This window comes from Aquarana catesbeiana, linkage group LG03 (genome assembly GCF_042186555.1).
Source record: "Aquarana catesbeiana isolate 2022-GZ linkage group LG03, ASM4218655v1, whole genome shotgun sequence".
NCBI lineage: Eukaryota > Metazoa > Chordata > Amphibia > Anura > Ranidae > Aquarana > Aquarana catesbeiana.
This window is the reverse complement of record NC_133326.1, coordinates 519480004-519501057: the sequence shown is the minus strand read 5'-3', so window position 1 is coordinate 519501057 and position 21054 is coordinate 519480004. Positions and strand designations below refer to the sequence as shown.

Here is a 21054-nt window from a genome sequence, read left to right as displayed (position 1 = left end):
TCAGTCCCCTTTCTGTTATGTGGGGATACCTTTTCAGTACTCCCCACTGCCCACAATGCAACCCCACCCCTGCCCACCAGTGCAACCCTAGTTCTGCCCACCTCCTGGTTTCCCGCTCAGGAAGGCGAGGACTGGGAATCCTGTTTCCCCAGGGGCAAACACAAACCAACTAGCTTTTTCATGTGAGGGACTTTCTATGGGCTAAAGAAACTTCCTTGTGACAATCAGTCACATACCTCCCAAATTTTGAACTTGAGCATGAGGGACACTTATGGAGGGCAGTAAGCATGTGGCAGCAAAAAGTGGGTGTGGCCAAATTGTTAACAGTGGGAAGAGCTTAAGGGGCATGGTTAAATAAAACCTGGGTTTACTTGTACCTATAAAATATGCTTTGATTGCTGTGCACAAGAAAGAGTCTCACTGACACATATAACTTTCAGCACGATCGTTAAAATAAAAGAAAAGCTTCCATTATATATGGTTTTGCACACACTGAAAATAGACAGAGAGCTAACACTTTGTCTGCGCCTACCTTACAGAAGAACTTCAGTCAGTGACTGCTTAGAATCCAGTAACCGAGACAATTAACACTTTGGTCGGAATTATGCAATGTACAATACAGTGTATCCCCAACTTTACCCTTTCAGCAAAAATTCCCACTCCCTCCCGCCAAAAAAAAAAAAAAAAAAAGAACACTCGCCCCTCCCAGAGCAAATCTTTATCCCCCCTGCAAACATCCTCTCTCCCCTTCCAGAACAAATCACACCCTCCTAGCACAAATCTTCTTCCCCCTTCCTCAGCACAAATCTTACTCCACCCCCAAATCTCCCCTCCCAGCACAATTCCTCTTCTTCTCCATTCCAGCACAGATCCCCATTCCCCTCAATTCCCCCAAATTGTCCCTTCCAAAATAATTCCTCTTCCACCCCCTAATTCACCCTCCTAGCACAACCCCCATTCCAGTACAAATCCCCCCCTACCGAACTACCCTGTACAAATCCCCCCAGCACAAATCCTCATTATTTCCAATACCCCCTCCCAGAATCTTAAATCCCCCCCCACAATTCCTCCGCCTAGAAAAATTCTCTCCAAGCACAAATCCCCCCTTCTGGCACAAATCCCCCTCCCAGCATTAATTCTTTCCTCACTTCTGGCACAAGTCTTCTCCCCCAAATTCCTCCTCCCAGCACAAATCTTCAAACATCACCCCTTCCAGCACAACTCAGCATCCCAGAACAAATCCCTGCAGCACAAATCCTCTTTCCACCAAATCCCCTCTCCTAGCACAAATCCTCTCCCTACTTCTAACACAAATCTTACCCCCTTATCCCAGCATTAACCTTTCTTCTGGGATTTGAACGAAATCCCATTATCCCACAAATCTGCGTCCCTGAGCCAGTTGCCAAAACAAGGCACGTGGCTCCACTAACCTGCTTGTAAGGAGTGCCTTAGTGCAGGCACCCAGGCAGCATCTCTTGTGGGGTTCTTGGGGTCCCAATTGCCATGATTGCCCCCTCTATTGCAGCTGGAATCTCTTTGGGGGTGGGGGTGGGAAGACTTATGCTATAAAGGGGGGGTTGGGGGAGGTCAGACTCTACATCCAACCCCCCCCCCCTTCTAGCACAAGTTCTCTCCTCTTCCAAATCGCCCCCAGCGCATATCCTTCCCTCAAATCACTCCTTGCATGAAGCTTTGTTACCTGCGACCTACCCTACTTTCCTGGCCACTGTGTTCTCCCCTTCCCAGTCACTGTCCTCTCCCCCTTCCCAGTCACTGTCTTCTCCCCCTTCCCAGTCACTGTCTTCTCCCCCTTCTCAGTCACTGTCTTCACCCCCTTTCCAGTAACTGTTTTCTCCCTCTTCCTAATCACTGTGTTCTCCCCTCATGCATATACCTAAGATCAGCACAGATTCATGCGTTGCGGTGTCCCCCCCCCCCCCCCGGCTCCTCCTCTTGGCCTGTGTACATGAAATCTTCAGAGCCGGGTAGGAGGCAGGTTCAGTCAGTCTGCAGTGAGTGATTATACTGACTGCCCATAAGGTGAGCATGTGAGGCAAGAGATGCGGGGTAGGCATGTCAGGTGCCCGCTCTAGCATGCCCATTTAAGGAGGGTTAGTGGAGCGGATTGCTGGAAATTGTTCTGGCACTGAGCTCTGGTATTTAGCCCTGTACTTGTGGGACGCCAGTTTTTAAATCAAATCCCGGGATGGTCCCGGCAAATCCGGGAAGGTTGGGAGGTATGCAGTCATATAACATCTCAGAGCTGTAAAAAAGGTTGATGGTGAAAGACCTCCTTATGCTAGAAGCTGTGTTCGCAGATCTGAACAAGGAACAGGTAACTATAAAAGCCTCTGACTTCAGGTTCCACTCTGTGAAACCCGAATAGTGAAATATCCCCACTTAGGGGCACCATCCCAGCATATCTTCTTAATACCAGCCTGGAGGGGGTGGCCCTCCTTACCCTCAGCCAGTCCTCCCTTGTCTTCAGCTTAGTTCTCTCTTGATTTAAAGTTTTGGGCTCTGGAGCTGCAACATAGACAGGAAGCATCCATGACTGCAGCTCTAAAGTGCATTTTGGGGAGCCTAAATTTCATTGCTAGGCAGTGCTTTTCCCCCTAAAGGTAGGGCAGGATTATGGAAGACATTACCAAGCTAAGGAACTGTCCATTTGAAACCCCTCTGTCCCCCTTTCCTTCCTTGTTTTTGTGGTTTGATTAATTGACTTTTGTACACATTCTACTATTCAACTACCAGAAGTGTTATATTACACTTATGCCTGGTACACACAATGAGATTATCGGACAAATGATCGTCCGTTTTTTTTTTTTGCATGCTAATCTCAGATCGAACCTGAAGAGTTTACTAAAGTCACGAAAATTCTCATACGACAGAAAAAAATTCAGATGTGATGTAATGTGTTGTAGTGTATTTGTATTGCATTTTCGAGCGACAACTGTACTGATTAAACGAAAATTGTATGATCTGGTATCGTACGAAAAATATTTCCGTTCATGTCCGATCCGATAATATCGGATAAGCTGTCATGATCGGCTCTGGAAAGCTCTGTACTAAGGATCCGATGATCGTGCGATCGCTCCTAAAGTGGTATTTTTCGTATGATTTTCTGACCGTGTATACGGGGCTTAAATCTTTCATCCAACCCATAAATTAATGAATTTTTTATTTTGAAAAAACTGTATGAAGTGGTGGTGAAACAATCATTCTTTTGCTAATTCTGTTAATTATTTGTCCTTGGTTTGTGTAATTGGGTGTGTTTTACCTATAAGCTTCCTTCTTTTTCATCTCAGAAAGTTTTGAGGCATGGGTAACCTTTAGACCCCATTCACACAGGGACGACTTGTCAGGCGACCTAGTCGCCTGACAAGTCGCCTCCCGTTCTGTACTATGGAGCCGTTCTAAGGGGAGCGACGCAAGTCGCTCCGACTTAGAAAAAGGTTCCTGTATGACTTCGGGGGCGACTTGGGGCGACTTGCATAGACTTCTATGCAGAAGTCGTTTTGCAAGTCGCCCGGGCATTCGTTTGCAGGTCGCCTCGCTGAGGCGACCTGCAAGTCGTGTTGCCCCTGTGTGAATGGGGTCTTAGAGCCCAGTCTGTCCTGTCAGTAACACCTGCTTCTTTAACCGTTTTTATCATACATGGAGCCTCAGGGCAATATAGAGTGAAATTCCTTGCCCTCCATGTCTTTTATCACTGTGAAATTAGTAACTAAAATTTTGTACCTAGTGGGAAAAATAATGGGAAAATCTTAAATGAAATGTATATCTATTGTATACTTTACATTTATTTATTATAGTAAGTGGATTACAACATTTTTTAAACATGTTTTTATTTTAGTCATGTAAATATTTACTATTGTCTAACCTGAATAGGAGGTAAATGCAGACTGTGCTCTGCTCTTATGCCGCGTACACACAGTCGGACTTTTCGTCTACAAAAGTCCGACGGACGCCGACGGACTAAAGCCGGCTGACAATCCGATCGTGTGTGGGCTTCCCCGGACTTTCAGCGGACTTTTCCAGCCGCAAATCTGACGGACTTTAGATTTGAAACATGCTTCAAATCTTTACGTCGTAACTACGCCGGACCCAGAAATCCGCTCGTCTGTATGTTAGTCCGACGGACAAAAACCCACGCTAGGGCAGCTATTGGCTAATGGCTATCAACTTCCTTATTTTAGTCCGGTGTACGTCATCACGTACGAATCCGTCGGACTTTTGTGTGATCGTATGTAGGCAAGTCCGTTCGTTAGAAAGTCTGCCGCAAGTCCGCCAAAAGTCCGCCAAAAGTCCGTCGAAAGTCTGTCGGACGGGCTGACGGGCTTTTGTAGCATTAGATTATTCACAGTGCTCTGGTAATCTTTCACCCAGTATACAGTAAAATACATTTGTTTGTAAAACAAAAAATTGTATATAGTAAAAAAAAATCAGATATCAAGCAATAGTTTAAAAACTCACACATTTCATAAATAACAAAATTGATCCAAAACCTGTATAGTTTCCCTCCTAATTTCTTAAACCCCACCACTATTTTGTGCAAACAGTGGTGGTTTGACCTGCAGTAATTTTTACCTTCCTTCATGGGCCGCCATGACCAGTTCTACAAATATGTCAGCCATCTACCCCAAATGTATATTACTAATATATTCCTCTTTTCCTTTTCAGTCACAAAATCCGCAAAGCTGTATCCGACTGGTGGATCGCTCGATTTTTCCCACATTATGATGCAAGGGGATGGACGGAGGAGAAGAAATGAGAATTATTTCGATGATATACCAAGGTCAAAACTTGAAAGACAGATGGCTCAGGTAAAACACTTGCATAATGACATAAGCTTTTGTTATGCTTGTGTATTCAACTCTAGAGGATAGAATTTAATGGTATTAGAAGATATACATCTTGGGTATGCTTTGACAAATCCATAGTGCCACTGAAGAGTTGATGTTTATGTATCTAGACTTTTCCTCCCAAGGTAAAAATAAGGACACAGTAGGACTATCCTGCCCAGATCCTTGTTATCCTCTGATGAATTTACATATTTCATGTCTACTGGCCTCAGCTCCTTCTCCCCTCTCTGCATATTTATATATTTTACACTCACATAGCCTCTTTTCCAAACTTTTCCTCCCCTTTGACACATTTACATATTTCACACCCACTTACTCAAACTCTTCCTCACCTTTGGCTTATTTAAATTTTTAATGTCCACGTGCCCAAACTTCTGCTCCACTTTGGCCATATTTCCCACACATACACAGCCACTTACCCAAGCTCTGACCATATTTAGATATATTATATACCCACATTTGACAAACCTTCCTCCTAAAATATTGGGAAATCTGTGATTGTTAGGAGGTACGACAGATGAGTCCTTTGTGCTAAACCATGTTTATCAGGTTCAACATTTTTGCACATTTACAAAAGGTTTGGGTCTACACTTCCTCAATTGGCCTTCAAAAGTTCTTTGAATTCAAGGGAACTCTTGAAGGATAAAAGTGACATCTAAAGCTGACCATAAATGATTTGTATTTTTTCCTACAGCCAGCGAGCAAAGTTAAGAATCGATTTAATGTTTGATTTCTGTCTAACGGGAATGGTTACACATGGATAGAATGGCAGCATTTCGATCCATGTGTGGCCATCGATCTAGCTTTAGATCCACATGGAAAGATTTGTCAGATTTCCTTCACCAATGAAGTAGTTAAGATTTGCAAACCATTGTCATTATCCAGTGCCTTATAGTTGAAATACAGTACCTGAGCACATTGACTGTCACCCTGAGGATAACGTAAAGTCAATACAATTCGTCTGCGATTGCCTTCTTTTTATTAAAGAGAACTGACGTGTATGTAATATCTTTTCTATCATTCTCTGGACAAAAAAAATGCATTAAAAAGTATCTAAACCTTAAAGCGTATAGGGAAGGGGTGTGTCAAGACACATCTGATCATTGGAGAAGAGCAGGCCGAGTTCCCAGCACAGCTAGAGAACTGACCACGCTGTGCTCTCCTGCTTAGTGTGGTCAGTTTTTAATAGGAAAGCAGAGGGACTGGCAGGAAGACCAAGGATTTCACACAAAGTAAGCAATGCAAAGAGAACAGGATACTTTTTTATACAAGTACATGGTACAGCAGGCACATATCGGGAATGTGAAATATTGCGGTAACATATTCTTTAACAATGCACTTCTTTTCTTTGGTCCTTTTTTGTTTGTTAAATACACAGTTGAAAGCGTTTTGTTATATCTGTTCAATGTGTGAAAAAAATCCTTGCTGATCCTGCCTGTATCTTGTTAGCTGATAACTTTCTGTGCTGCACTCCTATCAGTTATATTGTTCACAGCTACCCTGTTTCCCCCGAAACAGGACCTTAGTCCTGCTAAGGTGACAACGTTGCCCCTTCATATACAGTGCAGTGAGTGAACCTTGTCACCCTAGGATAGAAAATGTGTTACTGGCAGGATTGCCAGAAAAAAATAATGCAGTAAAAGTCTGGTACAAAAACACAGCCACACATATAAGGACTAGTAACCTAAAAGTTAACCGTATATACTCGAGTATAAGCCGTCCCGAATATAAGCCGAGTCACCTAATTTTATCACAAAAAACTGGGAAAACGTATTGACTCGAGTATAAGCCTAGGGTGAGAAATGCGCAGCTACTGTAAGTGTAAAAGAGGGTCAACAATGCGTATTTGCTGCCTCACTGTGCTCATTTGCATGTCTCATTGTGTCCATTTGCAGCCATAGGTCCCTGAACTTCAAACTCTGTAGTTAAGGGTTCCTAGATGCCCCTTAGCTGCAGCCAAAATTTGGGGTCTCTGGACCCAAAGGGTCCCAAAATGACATTTCTGCAGATGGACACAGTTGACCGACTTTGGGGCCCCGTATCTTGGGGCTACTTGGTGCTAGGAACCCCAAATTTGGTGTGCAAACCCAGTGGAACTAGCTCTACAACATATCCAGCTGGGATTCCTAGCACCCAGTGGCCCCAAGATATGGGGCCCCAAATTCGGTTCAGAAAATGTCAAGCATTTTTCTGCAGCAGAGTATGACATTTTCTGAACCGATTTTGGAGCCCTCGGGGCCACTTGGTGCTAGGAACCCCAGCTTTGGATATGTGGTAGTGCTAGTTCCTCTGGGTTTGCACACCAAATTTGGGGTTCCTAGCACCAAGTTCTTGACTCGAGTATAAGCCGAGGGGGGCACTTTCAGCACAAAAAAATGTGCTGAAAAACTCGGCTTATACTCAAGTATATACGGTATTACCTTTTTGTTCATACACTTGATACACTTTAAATTCACAGGTGCTTGATTTAAATGTCAGCTTCCAAACTCACCCAAAAAGCAAACCATGCTTTTATTAACTCAGCCTATGGACTAGATAGCTTTTAAAATAACTACTACTGACTTTAAAAGCTCTAAATTATCCTTCCCCACTGAATTGAACTTTATGTAGACCGTAAAGCAGGTTATTAAAAGTATCTTGAAGAGGTCTTAATATAAAAAGTCAAGAAATATAAGTAAAACTATGGAGGCGAGTTCATATTATTAAAAGCTGATTTTATGACAAGGCTAAAATGTATCCTAAGTGTCATTTAGCAATGGACTGAGGAAATATCATATTATATGCGGCAATGACCATCACAGAGCTCAGCAGCTGATTAGATATTATGGTTTCACCTCTAAAGCCTAACATTACTTTCCTGAGGATATTTTTCAACGGGCTCCAGTAAATGACAATTAAATGGGAAGTTAATGCAGAGCACCATATAACAGTAGAATGATCAGCCTCTAGCGCCTGTAAAAAATAGTTAAGATAAAGACATATATAATGTAGAAATTCTGCAGACTGTTAGTCCTGTTTTTTACCACTTAGGGGCAGTTTTAATTAGTCATGATGCAATTGACTAGAGTATGAATATTTGATGCTAGTCCAACAAAATTTCCTTCACCCAGTCAATCAGCTTTGGCTAAGCAGGAGTTAATAAGACCTATTTTGGGTTAACTATAGATCAATAAGGGGTTAACTGGGAACAATTTAATTTAAAAAAAATTATTTAAACAATTGCAGGTTGACTGCAAATCTGCTTATGTGAGACAAATATTTTGTTGGTACATAAACTGCATTAAACAATATTATTACATTTATGAATGAATACGGCAACCAACATATTCAGGTCTTATTCACACACAGAGGTGTTGAGAGTGCTCTTCATATACTTCAGCAGGAGCTAGATGTAAAGCTGCGTAATCAGCAGTAGTAAGTGGATCTATCTTATCCCTCCCCCCCGCATTACTACCAGAGATGCACCTCTCTTGCCTATGTGTTAGCCCTGCCCTGCTTTGACCTTGTTTTCATTTATGATGGTCTTCACTTAGCACCTGGGTACATGAAAGAAATATCACGACATGATAATATAATGTTTCAAGATGGCTAAAGGATGGGCATACCTTTTATCCAGTGGGAGGGGGGGGGGATTTTTCTTTTGCCAACTTACCCAAACATTTGCTAGGCAGTTTTTGATAGAGTAGGGTAGGGTTACAACCTTTGTCTGAACCTCTGCCTAGATCAGTGGTCTCCAGACTGCAGCCCGGGAGCCGGATGCGGCCCTTTGCTTGTCTTTATCTGGCCCAGTGATGGAGCATCATTCCTCCCACAGATACCAACGATGGAGCCCTTTTTCTCCCACCAACACCAACAACGGGGCACTATTCTTCCCACTGATACCAACAATGGGGCACTATTCTTCCCACTGATACCAACAATGGGACACTATTACACCCACTAATACCAACAATGGGGTACTATTCCTCCAACTTAAACCAATGATGGCGCACTGTTTACTTCCACTGACGCTGGGGCATTTTCTACACCCATTGGCCACAGTCTGGCTCCCTAAGACAATAAACTTTGTTTAAAAACTTTGGAAACCCCTGGTCTAGATGTATAGATCACATATAGATGTGATGGCTGTGGTAGTTCCATTCAGTTTCTTTCTCCATTTATATTCACCTGGGGATTCTTCTAATCAAACTCTTCCTTTATGAGGTTGACAGTGTTTACTCACTATACTGTATCAATGAGGGAGCATAGCTGTCACCCTAGGACAGAACTACAAACTACTCTCTACTTATCCTGTTTTGCATAACATGGGAAAAGAGGGATCTGTTGTCCACTGAGGTGAACTGGGAAGGACACAGCTTAAGATAACACTGCACAGTGCACTGGACAGCACTAGATTTCTGACAGGATCAGTAGATTTTTTATACTTATTGATCAAAACCCTTTCATTGGCATGTTAAGCACACCAAAAATGAACAAAAAAGAGAAGTTTATTTTCAGAGTTTACATGCACTTTAAGCACCATTTTTGGGTGGCTTAAAGTGGTCGTAAAGGCAACAGTTTTTTTTTTATCTTAATGCATTGGCTGCTGCTGCTGTCAATCAAAATCAACTAACCAATCAGGGGAGAGAGGGGGTAGGGTTGGATTGGGGCTCCGTGTCTGAAAGGTCACAGGGAGCTGTGACTCAGCTCGGGTGCCCCCATAGCAAGCTGCTTGCTGTGGGGTCACTGAACAGAAAGGATGGGCCAGGATCACAGAAGAGGGACCTGATATTTTTGTAGGAAAAAAAATAGACTTTACAATGACTTAAAAGTGGTTCTAAAGGTTATTCTATGCATTCCATGCATGAAGGCAAAAAACCTTCTGTGTGCAGCGCCCCCCCAAGCCCCCCCAATCCTTACCTCAGCTTCCCCAGATCCAGTGATGTTCACGATAGCCTCAGCTGTCCCGGGACTTTCCCTCATTGGCTGAGACCACAGTGGGAGCCCATTGGCTCGCATTGCTGTCAGTCACAGCCAGTGAGCCAATGGGGTGGGGGCGAACCACGGCTTTATATCTCTATGTGTCTTATGGACACATAGTGCAGTGGCTCAGAAGCGAGCATGTAGCAGTGCTCTTTTTTCTGGGGGCACTACTCAAGGGGGGAGGAGCCAGGAGCACCGCTGGGGTACACGAAAAGAAGAGGATTGGAGCTGCCCTGTGCAAAACCACCGCACAGAGCAGGTAAGTATAACATGTTTGTTATTTAAAAAACAAAAAAAACAAAAAACAAAGCTTTAATACCACTTTAATAGTTATCGCAGCTAGATCAGAGACTGTCGTTATTGACTGCATTCTAAAGAATATCAGTTGCCTGGCTGCTGTTCTGATTCTATGACTTCAGTATCCTTTGTTTTCATTTGACTGGTTTAGAAAAGCTCATGTTAAATCAAACCTGTGCTTTGCCCATACAGTCCAAAGCAGCGGGTTTACTTTAATACCCCCTTCTCAGCACAACATATCTACCTTTCCTTCACTCCCCTACACTCTGTTAAGCTGCCAGTAGCAAAAATAAAAAATAAACAATACTTTTGTGTATAATGAAGCACTCCCTTGATTGGCCAAGAACGGTCACATGGGGGTGTGGATTGTCTTCAGCCCTGTGTAAGCTCCAACTAGAGCAATTTATAGGCAAAGCTATTTTTCTTCACTCCTAAAAGCTAAACAGAGAAGAGTGGTGATTAAAGCAAAAGTGAGAATGTGCTGTTGGGTAGGGGTAGGGGGATTAGGGAAAACCTGTTTCCTTTGTATGGACATAGCACAGGTTTTCTTTTATTATGTTTCATCCAGGCAATGTACATTCAACACATACTAATTCAGGAGATCATTTTGCTTCGCAGGCCTTACTTCAGTCATCCCAATAAAATTCACCCAATGGCCGCAATGTCTACTGTTCTTCCATGGGTGTCCCTTTCATACATATTTTGTGCCAGTAAAATATTTTTGTCTCCTGTGATCAGGAGACTGCAGATATATAATTAATGGCTTCCATTGTCATTTTGTTTGCATTTATGTGTAAATGAGATAAACTTCTCCTGCCCTGATCGCACTACCATGTAATTATTTCCCACACAGTGAAATGCGCCTTGCTTCTGGGTGCCTGATCGCTTTCCGTGCGATGCTAATGATGAGGGAGACGTAGTGCGCGCCTTGAGATTTCAATGCAGGGAAACCCCCATTATCAGCTTCATTAGAGAGGTTTATTGAAGTCCCACAGTAAAGATTCTGCACAGACATGTGCTGAGGTGTATTAAATGCTGATTTTCTGAAAGCATTCTGGGATACAATTTGCTGCAGATTTAGTCGAATGCTCAGGTGAGTTAAAGCAGAACTCCAGTAAGAATAGCTAAATACACAGCATGTGCATTTAGACTGGGTTCACACTAGTGCGGCTGCGATTTGATCAGATATTCAGTGCGATTATGTAGTGCATTGTGGTTGCGTTTTTCATGCATTTTTGAATTTTTTATAGTACTGCGTTTTGATTCATTCCTGCTGTCAGTCAGCAATGATGGATCATTGGTTGTTAAAGAGCTGACACCCGCTGACATCCTAACAACAAGTGACTCATCTCTGCTGGCTATCAGCAGAATGTAAACAGATGAGCCTGTCAGTAAAAATCCAAAAAATTGCATACCAGGCCCTTCAGATCTGGTATGGATTCTAAGGAAGACCGCACACCAAAAATAAAAAAAATGGCACGAGGCACTCCCCAAAATCCATAACACATCCTTATCCAAGCATGCAGCATGGCATGGCAGGAAAGTGGGGGATAAGTGTGCAATACCCCCCCCCCCCCCAAACCGTACCAGGCCACATGCCCTCAATATAAGGGAGTACTTTGTCAGGGAATCCCCTCCCCCCCAGCAAAGCACCTTGTCCCCATGTTGACTAGACTGAGGGCCTCTTTCCCACAACCCTGGCCCAGTGGTTGTGAGGGTGCGGGAGGTGACTTATCGGAATCTAGACCCCTACTCATTAACCAAAAAAATGTTAAGTGTAAATTAAAAAAACAGTTTTTAACAAGTCCTTTATTAAAAACTTCCCCTGGTGTAGATCCATCGTCAATCACGTCGTCCAGTGATGTAATTCAATGCCAATCACTGTGAACGACAGCCACCAACACGCAGGAAATAAATCACAGACACCTGACTGCACCCGCTGCTTACCACCATCGAATGACAGCTCAGCTTCCCACCCTAAAAAAACAAAGGGGGGTGAGGTAAGTTATGTCACAAGGGGGTGGGTCACCTTGTGATATCATTGATTCTATATGGACATGCCCATGTTTAGTCAATGACCTCACCAGGTGGTCCCACCCCCTTAAGACATCATTGACCAAATATGAACATGTCAATGAGTCAGTCGTTGTTAGGAGGCCAGCAGGTGCCTTCTCCTTAACAACCAACAAAGATTGCAGGCAAAAACACACCAAAAAAGTGCACGTGCATGCATTTTTGATGCGTCTCCATTGAAGTCTATGGGGCTCAAAATCATGCTGCATCACCCCAAAGTAGCACAGGTACTTTCCCCAAAGTCGATTCGCATTTGCGTTGCATTCATGTGAAGGGACACCATTGAAATCAGTGTGATTGGCTTGCAATTCTGTGCAACTAAAATTGCATCTGAAATTGTACTAGTGTGAACCAGACCCTACTGTTTAATTAGCCACAGGAGTTGTGATTCTGGTTAGCCAGCCCTTTGATTTACACGCGTGTTGCAATCCACTGTCAGACATCAAGACTCAACGTACACCCTATCATGCCCTCTAACGCGTTTCAGCCTGAACAGGATAGGGTATTGTCCAGGTTCAAAGAGAACCTGGACAATAAATCATCATCATAACCTCTGTCCAATTAGCAACCAGGTAATCCTAAAAACAGTGATCTGTCTCGCTGTGCAGTGTGGCATGTCACAAGACTGGCTAAATAGAATTGCAAATTGATTCACATACACTAAATTACCAAAAGTATTGGGACACCTGCCTTTACATGCACATGAACTTTAATGGCATCCCAGTCTTGGTCCGTAGGGTTCAATATTGAGTTGGCTCACCCTTTGCAGCCATAACAGCTTCAAGTTTTAGGAGTGTGTCTATGGGAATGTTTGACCATTCTTCCAAAAGCACATTTGTAAGGTAAGGCACGGATGTGGACGAGAAGGCCTGGTTCGCAGTCTCTGCTCTAATTCATCCCAAAGATGTTCTATCAGGTTGAGGTCAGGACTCTGTGCAGGCCAGTCAAGTTCCTCCACCCCAAACTCGCTCACCATGTCTTTTATGGACCTTGCTTTGTGCACTGGTGCGCAGTCATGTTGGAACAGGGAGGGGCCATCCCCAAACTATTCCCAAAAAGTTGCTAGCATGAAATTGTCCGAATTGTCTTGGTATGCTGACGCCTTAAGAGTTCTCTTCACTGGAACTAAGGGGCCAAGCCCAACCCCTGAAAGACAAGCCCACACCATAATCCCCCCTCCACCAAATGATTTGGACCAGTGCAAAAAGCAAGGTCCATAAAGACATGAATGAGTGAGTTTGGGGTGGAGGAACTTGACTGGCCTGCACAGAGTCCTGACCTCAGGACTCAGTGCCTGACCTCCCAAATGCGCTTCTAGAAGAATGGTCAAACATTCCCATAGACACATTTCTAAACCTTGTGGACAGCCTTCCCAGAAGAGTTGAAGTTGTTATAGCTGCAAAGGGTGGGCCAACTCAGTATTGAACCCTACAGACTAAGACTGGGATGCCATTAAAGTTCATGTGCGTGTAAAGGCAGGCATCACAATACTGTTGGCAATATAGTGTATAAAAAATATCTGCGTATTTAGCTGTTTTCTTGCAGCTCTCCTATAATAGCCACTCAACATTAGAAAAGGGGTTGGAAACAGGTCGATTGCAGTCTATCTGTTGATCATGGCTATGTATCATGCTGCTCCTCTGTTAGAAGCGGTAGCCACTTTTAAGGTCTCAAATGAGAGCAGAAATAGGCAATGCAAAGCTAAAGGAAGTTCTAGGCTACTCTACAGCTCTAACATGACACAGCCAGGGGGCGATCTGGAAAGGGTGGGAGGTCTGAGATCTGGTAAGTGAATTTAACAGAGGGAGGGGGGAATGCTGTGGACAATTTTATTTTAGGAAGTAAATGTTTGTACTGGGAGGGAGGTATTTTTGCTTGTTGGGGGAAGATGTGTGGTAGTTACTCTTGACCTGTGACCAGTGTGTCACATACTACTGACCCCTGCGCTCTGCTGCATTACTAACTACTGGTCTTTTGCACTCTGCATTATTTACTCCTGAACTCTGAACTCTGTGTTACATACTACTGACCCCTGCATTGTGTATTAAATGCTACTGACCTCAGAATGCTGCATTACTTACTACTGACCCCTCACTCTGTGGTATTTACTCCTCCACAGGAGGCACAAACAGCTGACCATAGAAGTGAATGGGTGTATGTGTTTGTACCTGGATATAGGCTGAGGCTTTTGTTTATTGGTATGAACAGGTGCACATGCATAGAACTTATTCCTTGAATACAGAATTTCCCTGTTCAGTGAATATGTCATACGCACACATGCTTGCTTACGCTGATCCACAAAAGCACCTGCCATTATCCGAGTACAAGTACGTATAGCCATTCAAAAATAAAAAGAAAAACTGCGCTGCAGAGCAAAAAAGGTCAAAGGTAAAAGCTGCACACAAAATACACCAATATCTGTGTATACCATGAAAAATAAAAAATAAATAAAGTGCGCTAATTATATGAAAATACACACATAGATGTGAATACATGTGGGTGGTAGTAAAAACCCCAATCTACTGAGAGCAAGTAAATGACTCCATGAGTGGTAGAAACATATAAGTGCAAAACATAAAAACTCAAAGAAGAAACAAAAAATGTGTACATGTGAAGTACAATGATATTAATAGCGTGAAAATCTGAAAATCAAACAAACTCCCAGTGGGAGCAAGAGAGCTTTCCTTCCCCCCTCTCCAGGCGTTTCACTTGAACCAGCCCGGATCGGAGACAACATTCCTGACAGCTGCTGGGGAGATCTTCTCATTACATGGTCCCTGCAGAGGGCAAAAATCTGCATGCCTGATAGACCCTGCCAAGGAGGGGGTCCAACACGGAGGGTAAGAGTCCACCTTTATCACTTTCTCACTTATTGGAGTCACCGTCAGTGGATTTGAACCATCCTGCACATCTCTCTCCTTTGTCAATCCACTAATAGGGGGATTAGTTGCTGCTGAGCTGTATAGTGGATGGAAGCTTTTTTTCACTGATGAACTTTTTATGTTTGAACCCATGGACTGAGTTTGTTTGATTTTCAGATTTTCACGCTATTAATATCATTGTACTTCACATGTACACATTTTTTGTTTCTTCTTTGAGTTTTTATGTTTTGCACTTATATGTTTCTACCACTCATGGAGTCATTTACTTGCTCTCAGTAGATTGGGGTTTTTACTACCACCCACATGTATTCACATCTATGTGTGTATTTTCATATAATTAGCGCACTTTACGTATAGCCATTCACCCCAATTTGGCCAGCTGTATGGACCTTTGGATCACTAGGTGCAGAAAAATGCCGGAATTTTACACTAGTGCATTTTTCCTCCCTAAAGTATCCATTTGCGTGAGGCTTAAAGGAGCAGAGCAGCCACATCTCCCCTTGCATTATAGGATTTCTGAACATTTTCATGGTTTATACATTGAATCAAATATAAAGCACTCAGCACAATGTATTGCAAATCTTGTTGACTATGCATCCCGGTATCAAGTGTTGGATCCCCAATTAAAAAGCACCCAAACTACATGTCCTTTTGTGCTCCAAGCAGATCTTTTGTATAAAGACCAATTATCATGATTCAACAAGCACTGTACAACACAGGGGAATGATAAATGAAAATTGGAGAATGATTACAAAATTAGAATTGTTGGCCAATAGTTGTCCAGCACCTTAGGAGAGGTTAGAAAATGTCACTAACACAAATATAACCACCATAACTAAAAGACCGCATGAATGGACAAACTGAGTTTCTTTAAAGTCCACCCTCTGTCCTACTTATATTCTTCTTTGCAAGCCTTCACTTTTGTTCAGTTGAAGTGGCTGGGAAATGCCTAGTGCTTCCGGGCATGAAGAAACGTGACTACCTCTCTGCATTGCTTAGGCCTTACATGAAATAAAGCAAACATATCACTAATTCAGACTTATACACCTCATGGGGTTGTTGGTAGCAGGGAACACCGTTTGCCGTAGGCATGCTGATGAACTTCATTGGGTTGAGACCCAAAAGGCTTCCAAACAATCTATTTACCTGGCGTTAACTGAAATGCAGTACAGGAGACTTTTCCAAAGGTAGCACATTCTAACATGGGATGTAATGTCAGGGTTGCAGTGCCAGTTTATAAAAAGTCAAGATTTAAATACCAAGCTTTCCAAGTTATATGACAGCCACTCTGAAATATTCCCTATCCCCTGTTGGGTCAGTTGTACAAGTCAGCTCTTGGGAAATATTCCTGCCCATTTTTCAGACATTAACTAAGTTAGTTTGGTTAATGTGTCTTTAATAAATCATGACACTGACAAACCGAAGTTTAAAACCTTGAGTCATTAGGCTTGTGGTGACTTCCTACTGTATCAATAACCTATCACCTTTCTTTAGTTTTGATGAATGTCTTCGTGTTGTTCCAAGATTGTCTCTGTTCCGTTTCGGGAGTATGTACGTAGTGTCCATGGTGTTCCGTGTGCACTAAGAATCTCTTGTGCAATCTACTAAACTGACACTTGTTACTTTTAGAGTAAATATGATTTTCAGACAGGCGATTGGGGAGAACCTTCCATCAGCCTGCGAGCCCCCAATGAAACCACGGGCTCCATACCCTTCCAGTACTGGCAGCATCATCCCGAAAAACTCATCTTCCAAGCATGTGATTATAAAGCATATGTAAGTATTACAGCAGTGTCTTTCCTTATGATGACTGACTCTTGGTTTTATCATTAACCCCAATTTTACAGGTTTTCTTATAAAGGTTGCCCCCTTTTTTATTGTTCTACTGGTAATTAAAGACACTTGTATTTATAAAAATAAGAGGGCTGCCATTGTTCACCACTCCTCTTATAAAAATACCGGGCTGCCATGCTATTCTATCAACTTTCACACCCCTGAGACAAGTGTGCAGATTAGGAGATCCGACTCCACTGGCTGCGTATTGATACAGGTCAGTGTGACAGCTTTTCAGCCAGGGAGCCATCATTTTCCAAAGAGGATAAGCACGAACAGACCTTACATTTGTCTCAGCACAAGTTGATTGCAGTACTCGGTCTGCCTGGTAAGTCTTATAGAAAATTGGAGAACTTTTAGTGAGTACGAAGTTTATTATTGTAATTTTTTTTTATGTCCTATACATACTGGCTTGCTTGATTGCTATGTCATAAAGTAATGGTGGGATTTCATGTAGAGGTTTGTAGGTGCTCCTTAGTAGCTTTATGTCAGACAGTGCAGTCAGCACCATTGCAGAACAACTGCTGAGAGAATACCAAGATAAGGTTAGATATTGTATTGTATGTCGTGAACCATTATAGGTCTGAACTGATCCATAGACCTATATTTGTATAAGAGCTGTGCTGTACTATTATTCAGGAAGCACAGCGTGCACATGTAACAAATATGTATTGCTACTCTAAGTCAGTCTGGTTGGAGCTTACTCTATGCTAAGAACCCTTCTCTAGCCCCATGTGGATGGGCCTAGCCTTATGCATGCTGTAATTATTATTATTGTACTCCAATGTGGCCATAGGCCTCAACTGGCAGTTGGATATGCAGTTATTCTCTCTAGCTTATAGCCAGGGTTATACAAGCCTGTATGTGCATATTGATGCATTCATCAAGAGGGGGGCAACAGGTAGACATCTGGGGCCAAACATTCCCTCAGAGACTGTTAAATGAGAACCTGTACCCACTGATCCAACACTATTGCCCAGTTTAGTTAAGACTTTCCTTAAATATCCATGCCTAACTTTACTCCATCAACTTTAGTGCAAGTCTATGGATAGTCTTGTCAATAGGGTTCAATTACAAATGGGTATGACACTGAGCATATCCTATCCATCTAAGGCTAAACACACTGGTTAATGACACAAAAGTGGGATTGGTGCCAACCAATTAGATTCTTTCCTTCACCTTCCCAAGTTATGAAAGATGAAACCTGATTGATTGCTTTGGGTGACAGCATACATTTTGCCCCAGTTTTTGTAAAAAAAAAAACTCCACAGTCTGATTTATGGTACATGCAAGGTGGACATATGAGCTGCAGGAAGAAAGCCCATGTATCTTGTAAATAATAATAAAAAAAACAATAAATAATAAATAATTTAAAAAAACGTTTAGTATATTTAATTAGTATATTTATTTATTTATGTATTTATTTTATGCATGCAACACTGCACATCTGTTTATCTATACAGTACTTTCAGATTAGTGATTTGCATTCACTGTGTGAGCAGCTTTATTAATAGATTTTTTTTTCCCTTGACCACCGAATATTATTTATACATTTTTTATCTCCTGGGCACATTGGTGTGCTAAGAACGAACATGGGGGGAAACCTTCCCTTTAAACACTCTAGAAAAATATATTGATGCAGGGCAGACAAACTGCTGAGACTTTAAGATCCATATGACAAAATCCTTAAAAAAAAGCTTTAACCTTTCCTGCGGTGACTTCTTTTTTTGCATTGAGATTGTTTAAAAAAAGTTTTTCTTTCTTTTTTGTACATTCCTGTATGCTAGACATACCGGTTCTTTACATTGCTGATGCAAGTGTCAAAATACCGTGTACCAAAAAAAAAAAAAATAGCTTATGGGCCCACTTACACCTATTTGAGCATGTTGTTAAGTATTGGTAGGCATGTTGCTAATGCACATTGTAGTACAGTGTTATATTTATTTCCTGTTGGTCCTTGAGACACTACCATGCACCACAAAATGTGCCCGACCCTTTTTTGCTAAACAGCACATGTGTCTTCTAGTGTGTGCCTTTTGGTGCGTTAAGGGTGCATTATTTACTGCGTGGGTGCTTTTTGAGGAACCATTTAAAATTAGTAGGTGCACTTCCAGGAAACAAGAGCATTGTGCATTGTGCATGCGAATCCAGCCTAAAGTCAACTATAGTGGCTATCTGCTTCTTAAATAGACTCTGTCAAGCCTTTAGCTGTTTTAATCCAGCATGTCACCACAGTAAAAGACAGAATATACCCACCTCTCTGTTGGCCCATTTTTTGTCTCATTCATTTCCATTCTACTCCTGCAGGCTCTGAAAGCCTTTTTTCGGCATTCAACACTTCCAGGAATGTTAGATGCCTGTGTCCCCCTGCCTCATGCTGGTTCCTTCCTTCAACCACCTATGTCACTGGCAGAACAATAGCAGTGACATAGGGTTTGAAAGAAGGAGCCAATACATGGTATGAGACACAGGCATCCAACATTTCTGAAAGTGTCCAATGTCAAAAGGCTTTTTAAATTTGCAGAACTAGAATAGAGGAGAAATGGGACACCGGGAGGCAAATACATGCTGTCTTTCATTGCAGGAACCTGCTGGATATCTACTGCCGATTAGAAAATTATTCTAATATTAACATAATTTTTATTTTTTCCCCACAGAAAATGTTAAATACAGTACTACCAAATGTTGCGTTAATACTTGCATACAGACAATAATTTTTTTTTTAAAACATAGTGGGGAAAGGGGTTCGATTTTTATTGCTGTATTCACATTAATTCCTGTGCTGACAAGCAAAATAATACAGCAGAACAGACTGCATAAGCACCTACACCTAGTTTGGATAGACGGTTCCCACAGCTCATGCAGGAGCAAAACATGGAAATATATGTTTGTGTTTTGGGCATTTTTTTGTTAGGTTTCACCAATGCAAGTTCAGATCCAGCGTTGGCTATACACAGGTCCTAAAATTCAAATATCTGCTTATGTATCTGGTTAGAGGCAAGAATACACCTTAAAATGCTGTCCTTTTTCCAAACTTAGAATGGGTTTTTATGTGCCCTTTTTAGATACAAAAAGATTTAAGTAGAATTTTTTTAAATAATCAATCATAAATTATTTTATGGTAAAGTATTATTCTCAAATTCGTTCTCTCTTTATTTTCAGGAGAGAATGTGAAAAATATGATAAACTATTTAAATAACCATAGAAGCCTGTAGCATCTCATTATCATTGAGAGCTAAAGCAGCATCTACATATCGTTGGCCTGTCACAATGAATAGCCAAAATCATTCTTGGCTACCACTTTCCATAAGACAGCTAGCAATTAGAATTTAGCTGTTTTCCTAAACCGGGTAATATGGTCATCACACGTAGCTCATATTTGTTGCCTTCTCTGACTACACAGCTCTGAGATTAAAATATCGCTGAGTAATAATTGTTGACTTTATTGCTTATAAATTACTGTATTTATTGGCATATAACACTCACTTTTTCACCATGAAAATCGGGTGCAAATAGCGCGTGCGTGTTATACCCCAATACTTCAATTTTAGCTGCCTCGGAGGGGACAGGGAGGGGGTGGGACGAGCGCCGTCAGGTTACATACAGTGAGAATCTTCTGTTTACTTGGCGGCCTCTGTAATAAGAAGTCCCGTCTCCTGGGCTGCCATTGGACTACTGTTCTGTCTATCATAGGAGATTCTCACTGTATGTAATCTGTCGGCGCTCGTCCCGCCCCCCTCCCTGTATCCCCTAGGCTGCAGATGGGCAGCGATCAGTCTGCACTGATGGCATTGGCGAGACTGCTGCATTGAAGGTAATGGTGAGGCTGATGCATTGATGGCAATGGTGAGGCTGCTGCATTGATGGCAATGGTGAGGCTGCTGCATTGATGGCAATGGTGAGGCTGCTACATTGATGGCAATGGTGAGGCTGTTGCATTGATAGCACTTGTGAGGCTGCAGATTGGCATTGATCAGGCTGCAGATGGGCACTGACCCTTATTTTGCTTCAAAGTTCCTTATTTAAAATTTAAGTTTTTTTCCTGAAACTTCCCTCTTAAAATGAATGTGCGTGTTATACGCCTGTGCGTGTTATACGCCGATAAATACGGTACCTATGTTTAATCTTATTTATTATAATGA

General features: G+C 42.2%; 1 protein-coding gene across 4 annotated transcripts in view; it reads left to right on the top strand.

Annotated features, from left to right (window-relative positions):
- The window catches only part of ANKS1B (ankyrin repeat and sterile alpha motif domain containing 1B), a 241738-nt gene that overhangs the window by 124164 nt on the left and 96520 nt on the right, over nt 1-21054 (top strand). For 2 of the 4 annotated variants that reach the window (XM_073621199.1, XM_073621197.1), the window contains exons 2-3: nt 4684-4826; nt 16727-16855. In XM_073621199.1, coding sequence (XP_073477300.1) covers nt 4740-4826; nt 16727-16855 — 216 coding nt within the window. In that variant the 5' untranslated portion in view covers nt 4684-4739. Of the gene's footprint in view, nt 1-4683; nt 4827-16708; nt 16856-21054 lie in introns of all 4 variants that reach the window. The other 2 variants (XM_073621198.1, XM_073621196.1) reach the window with 1 other exon arrangement.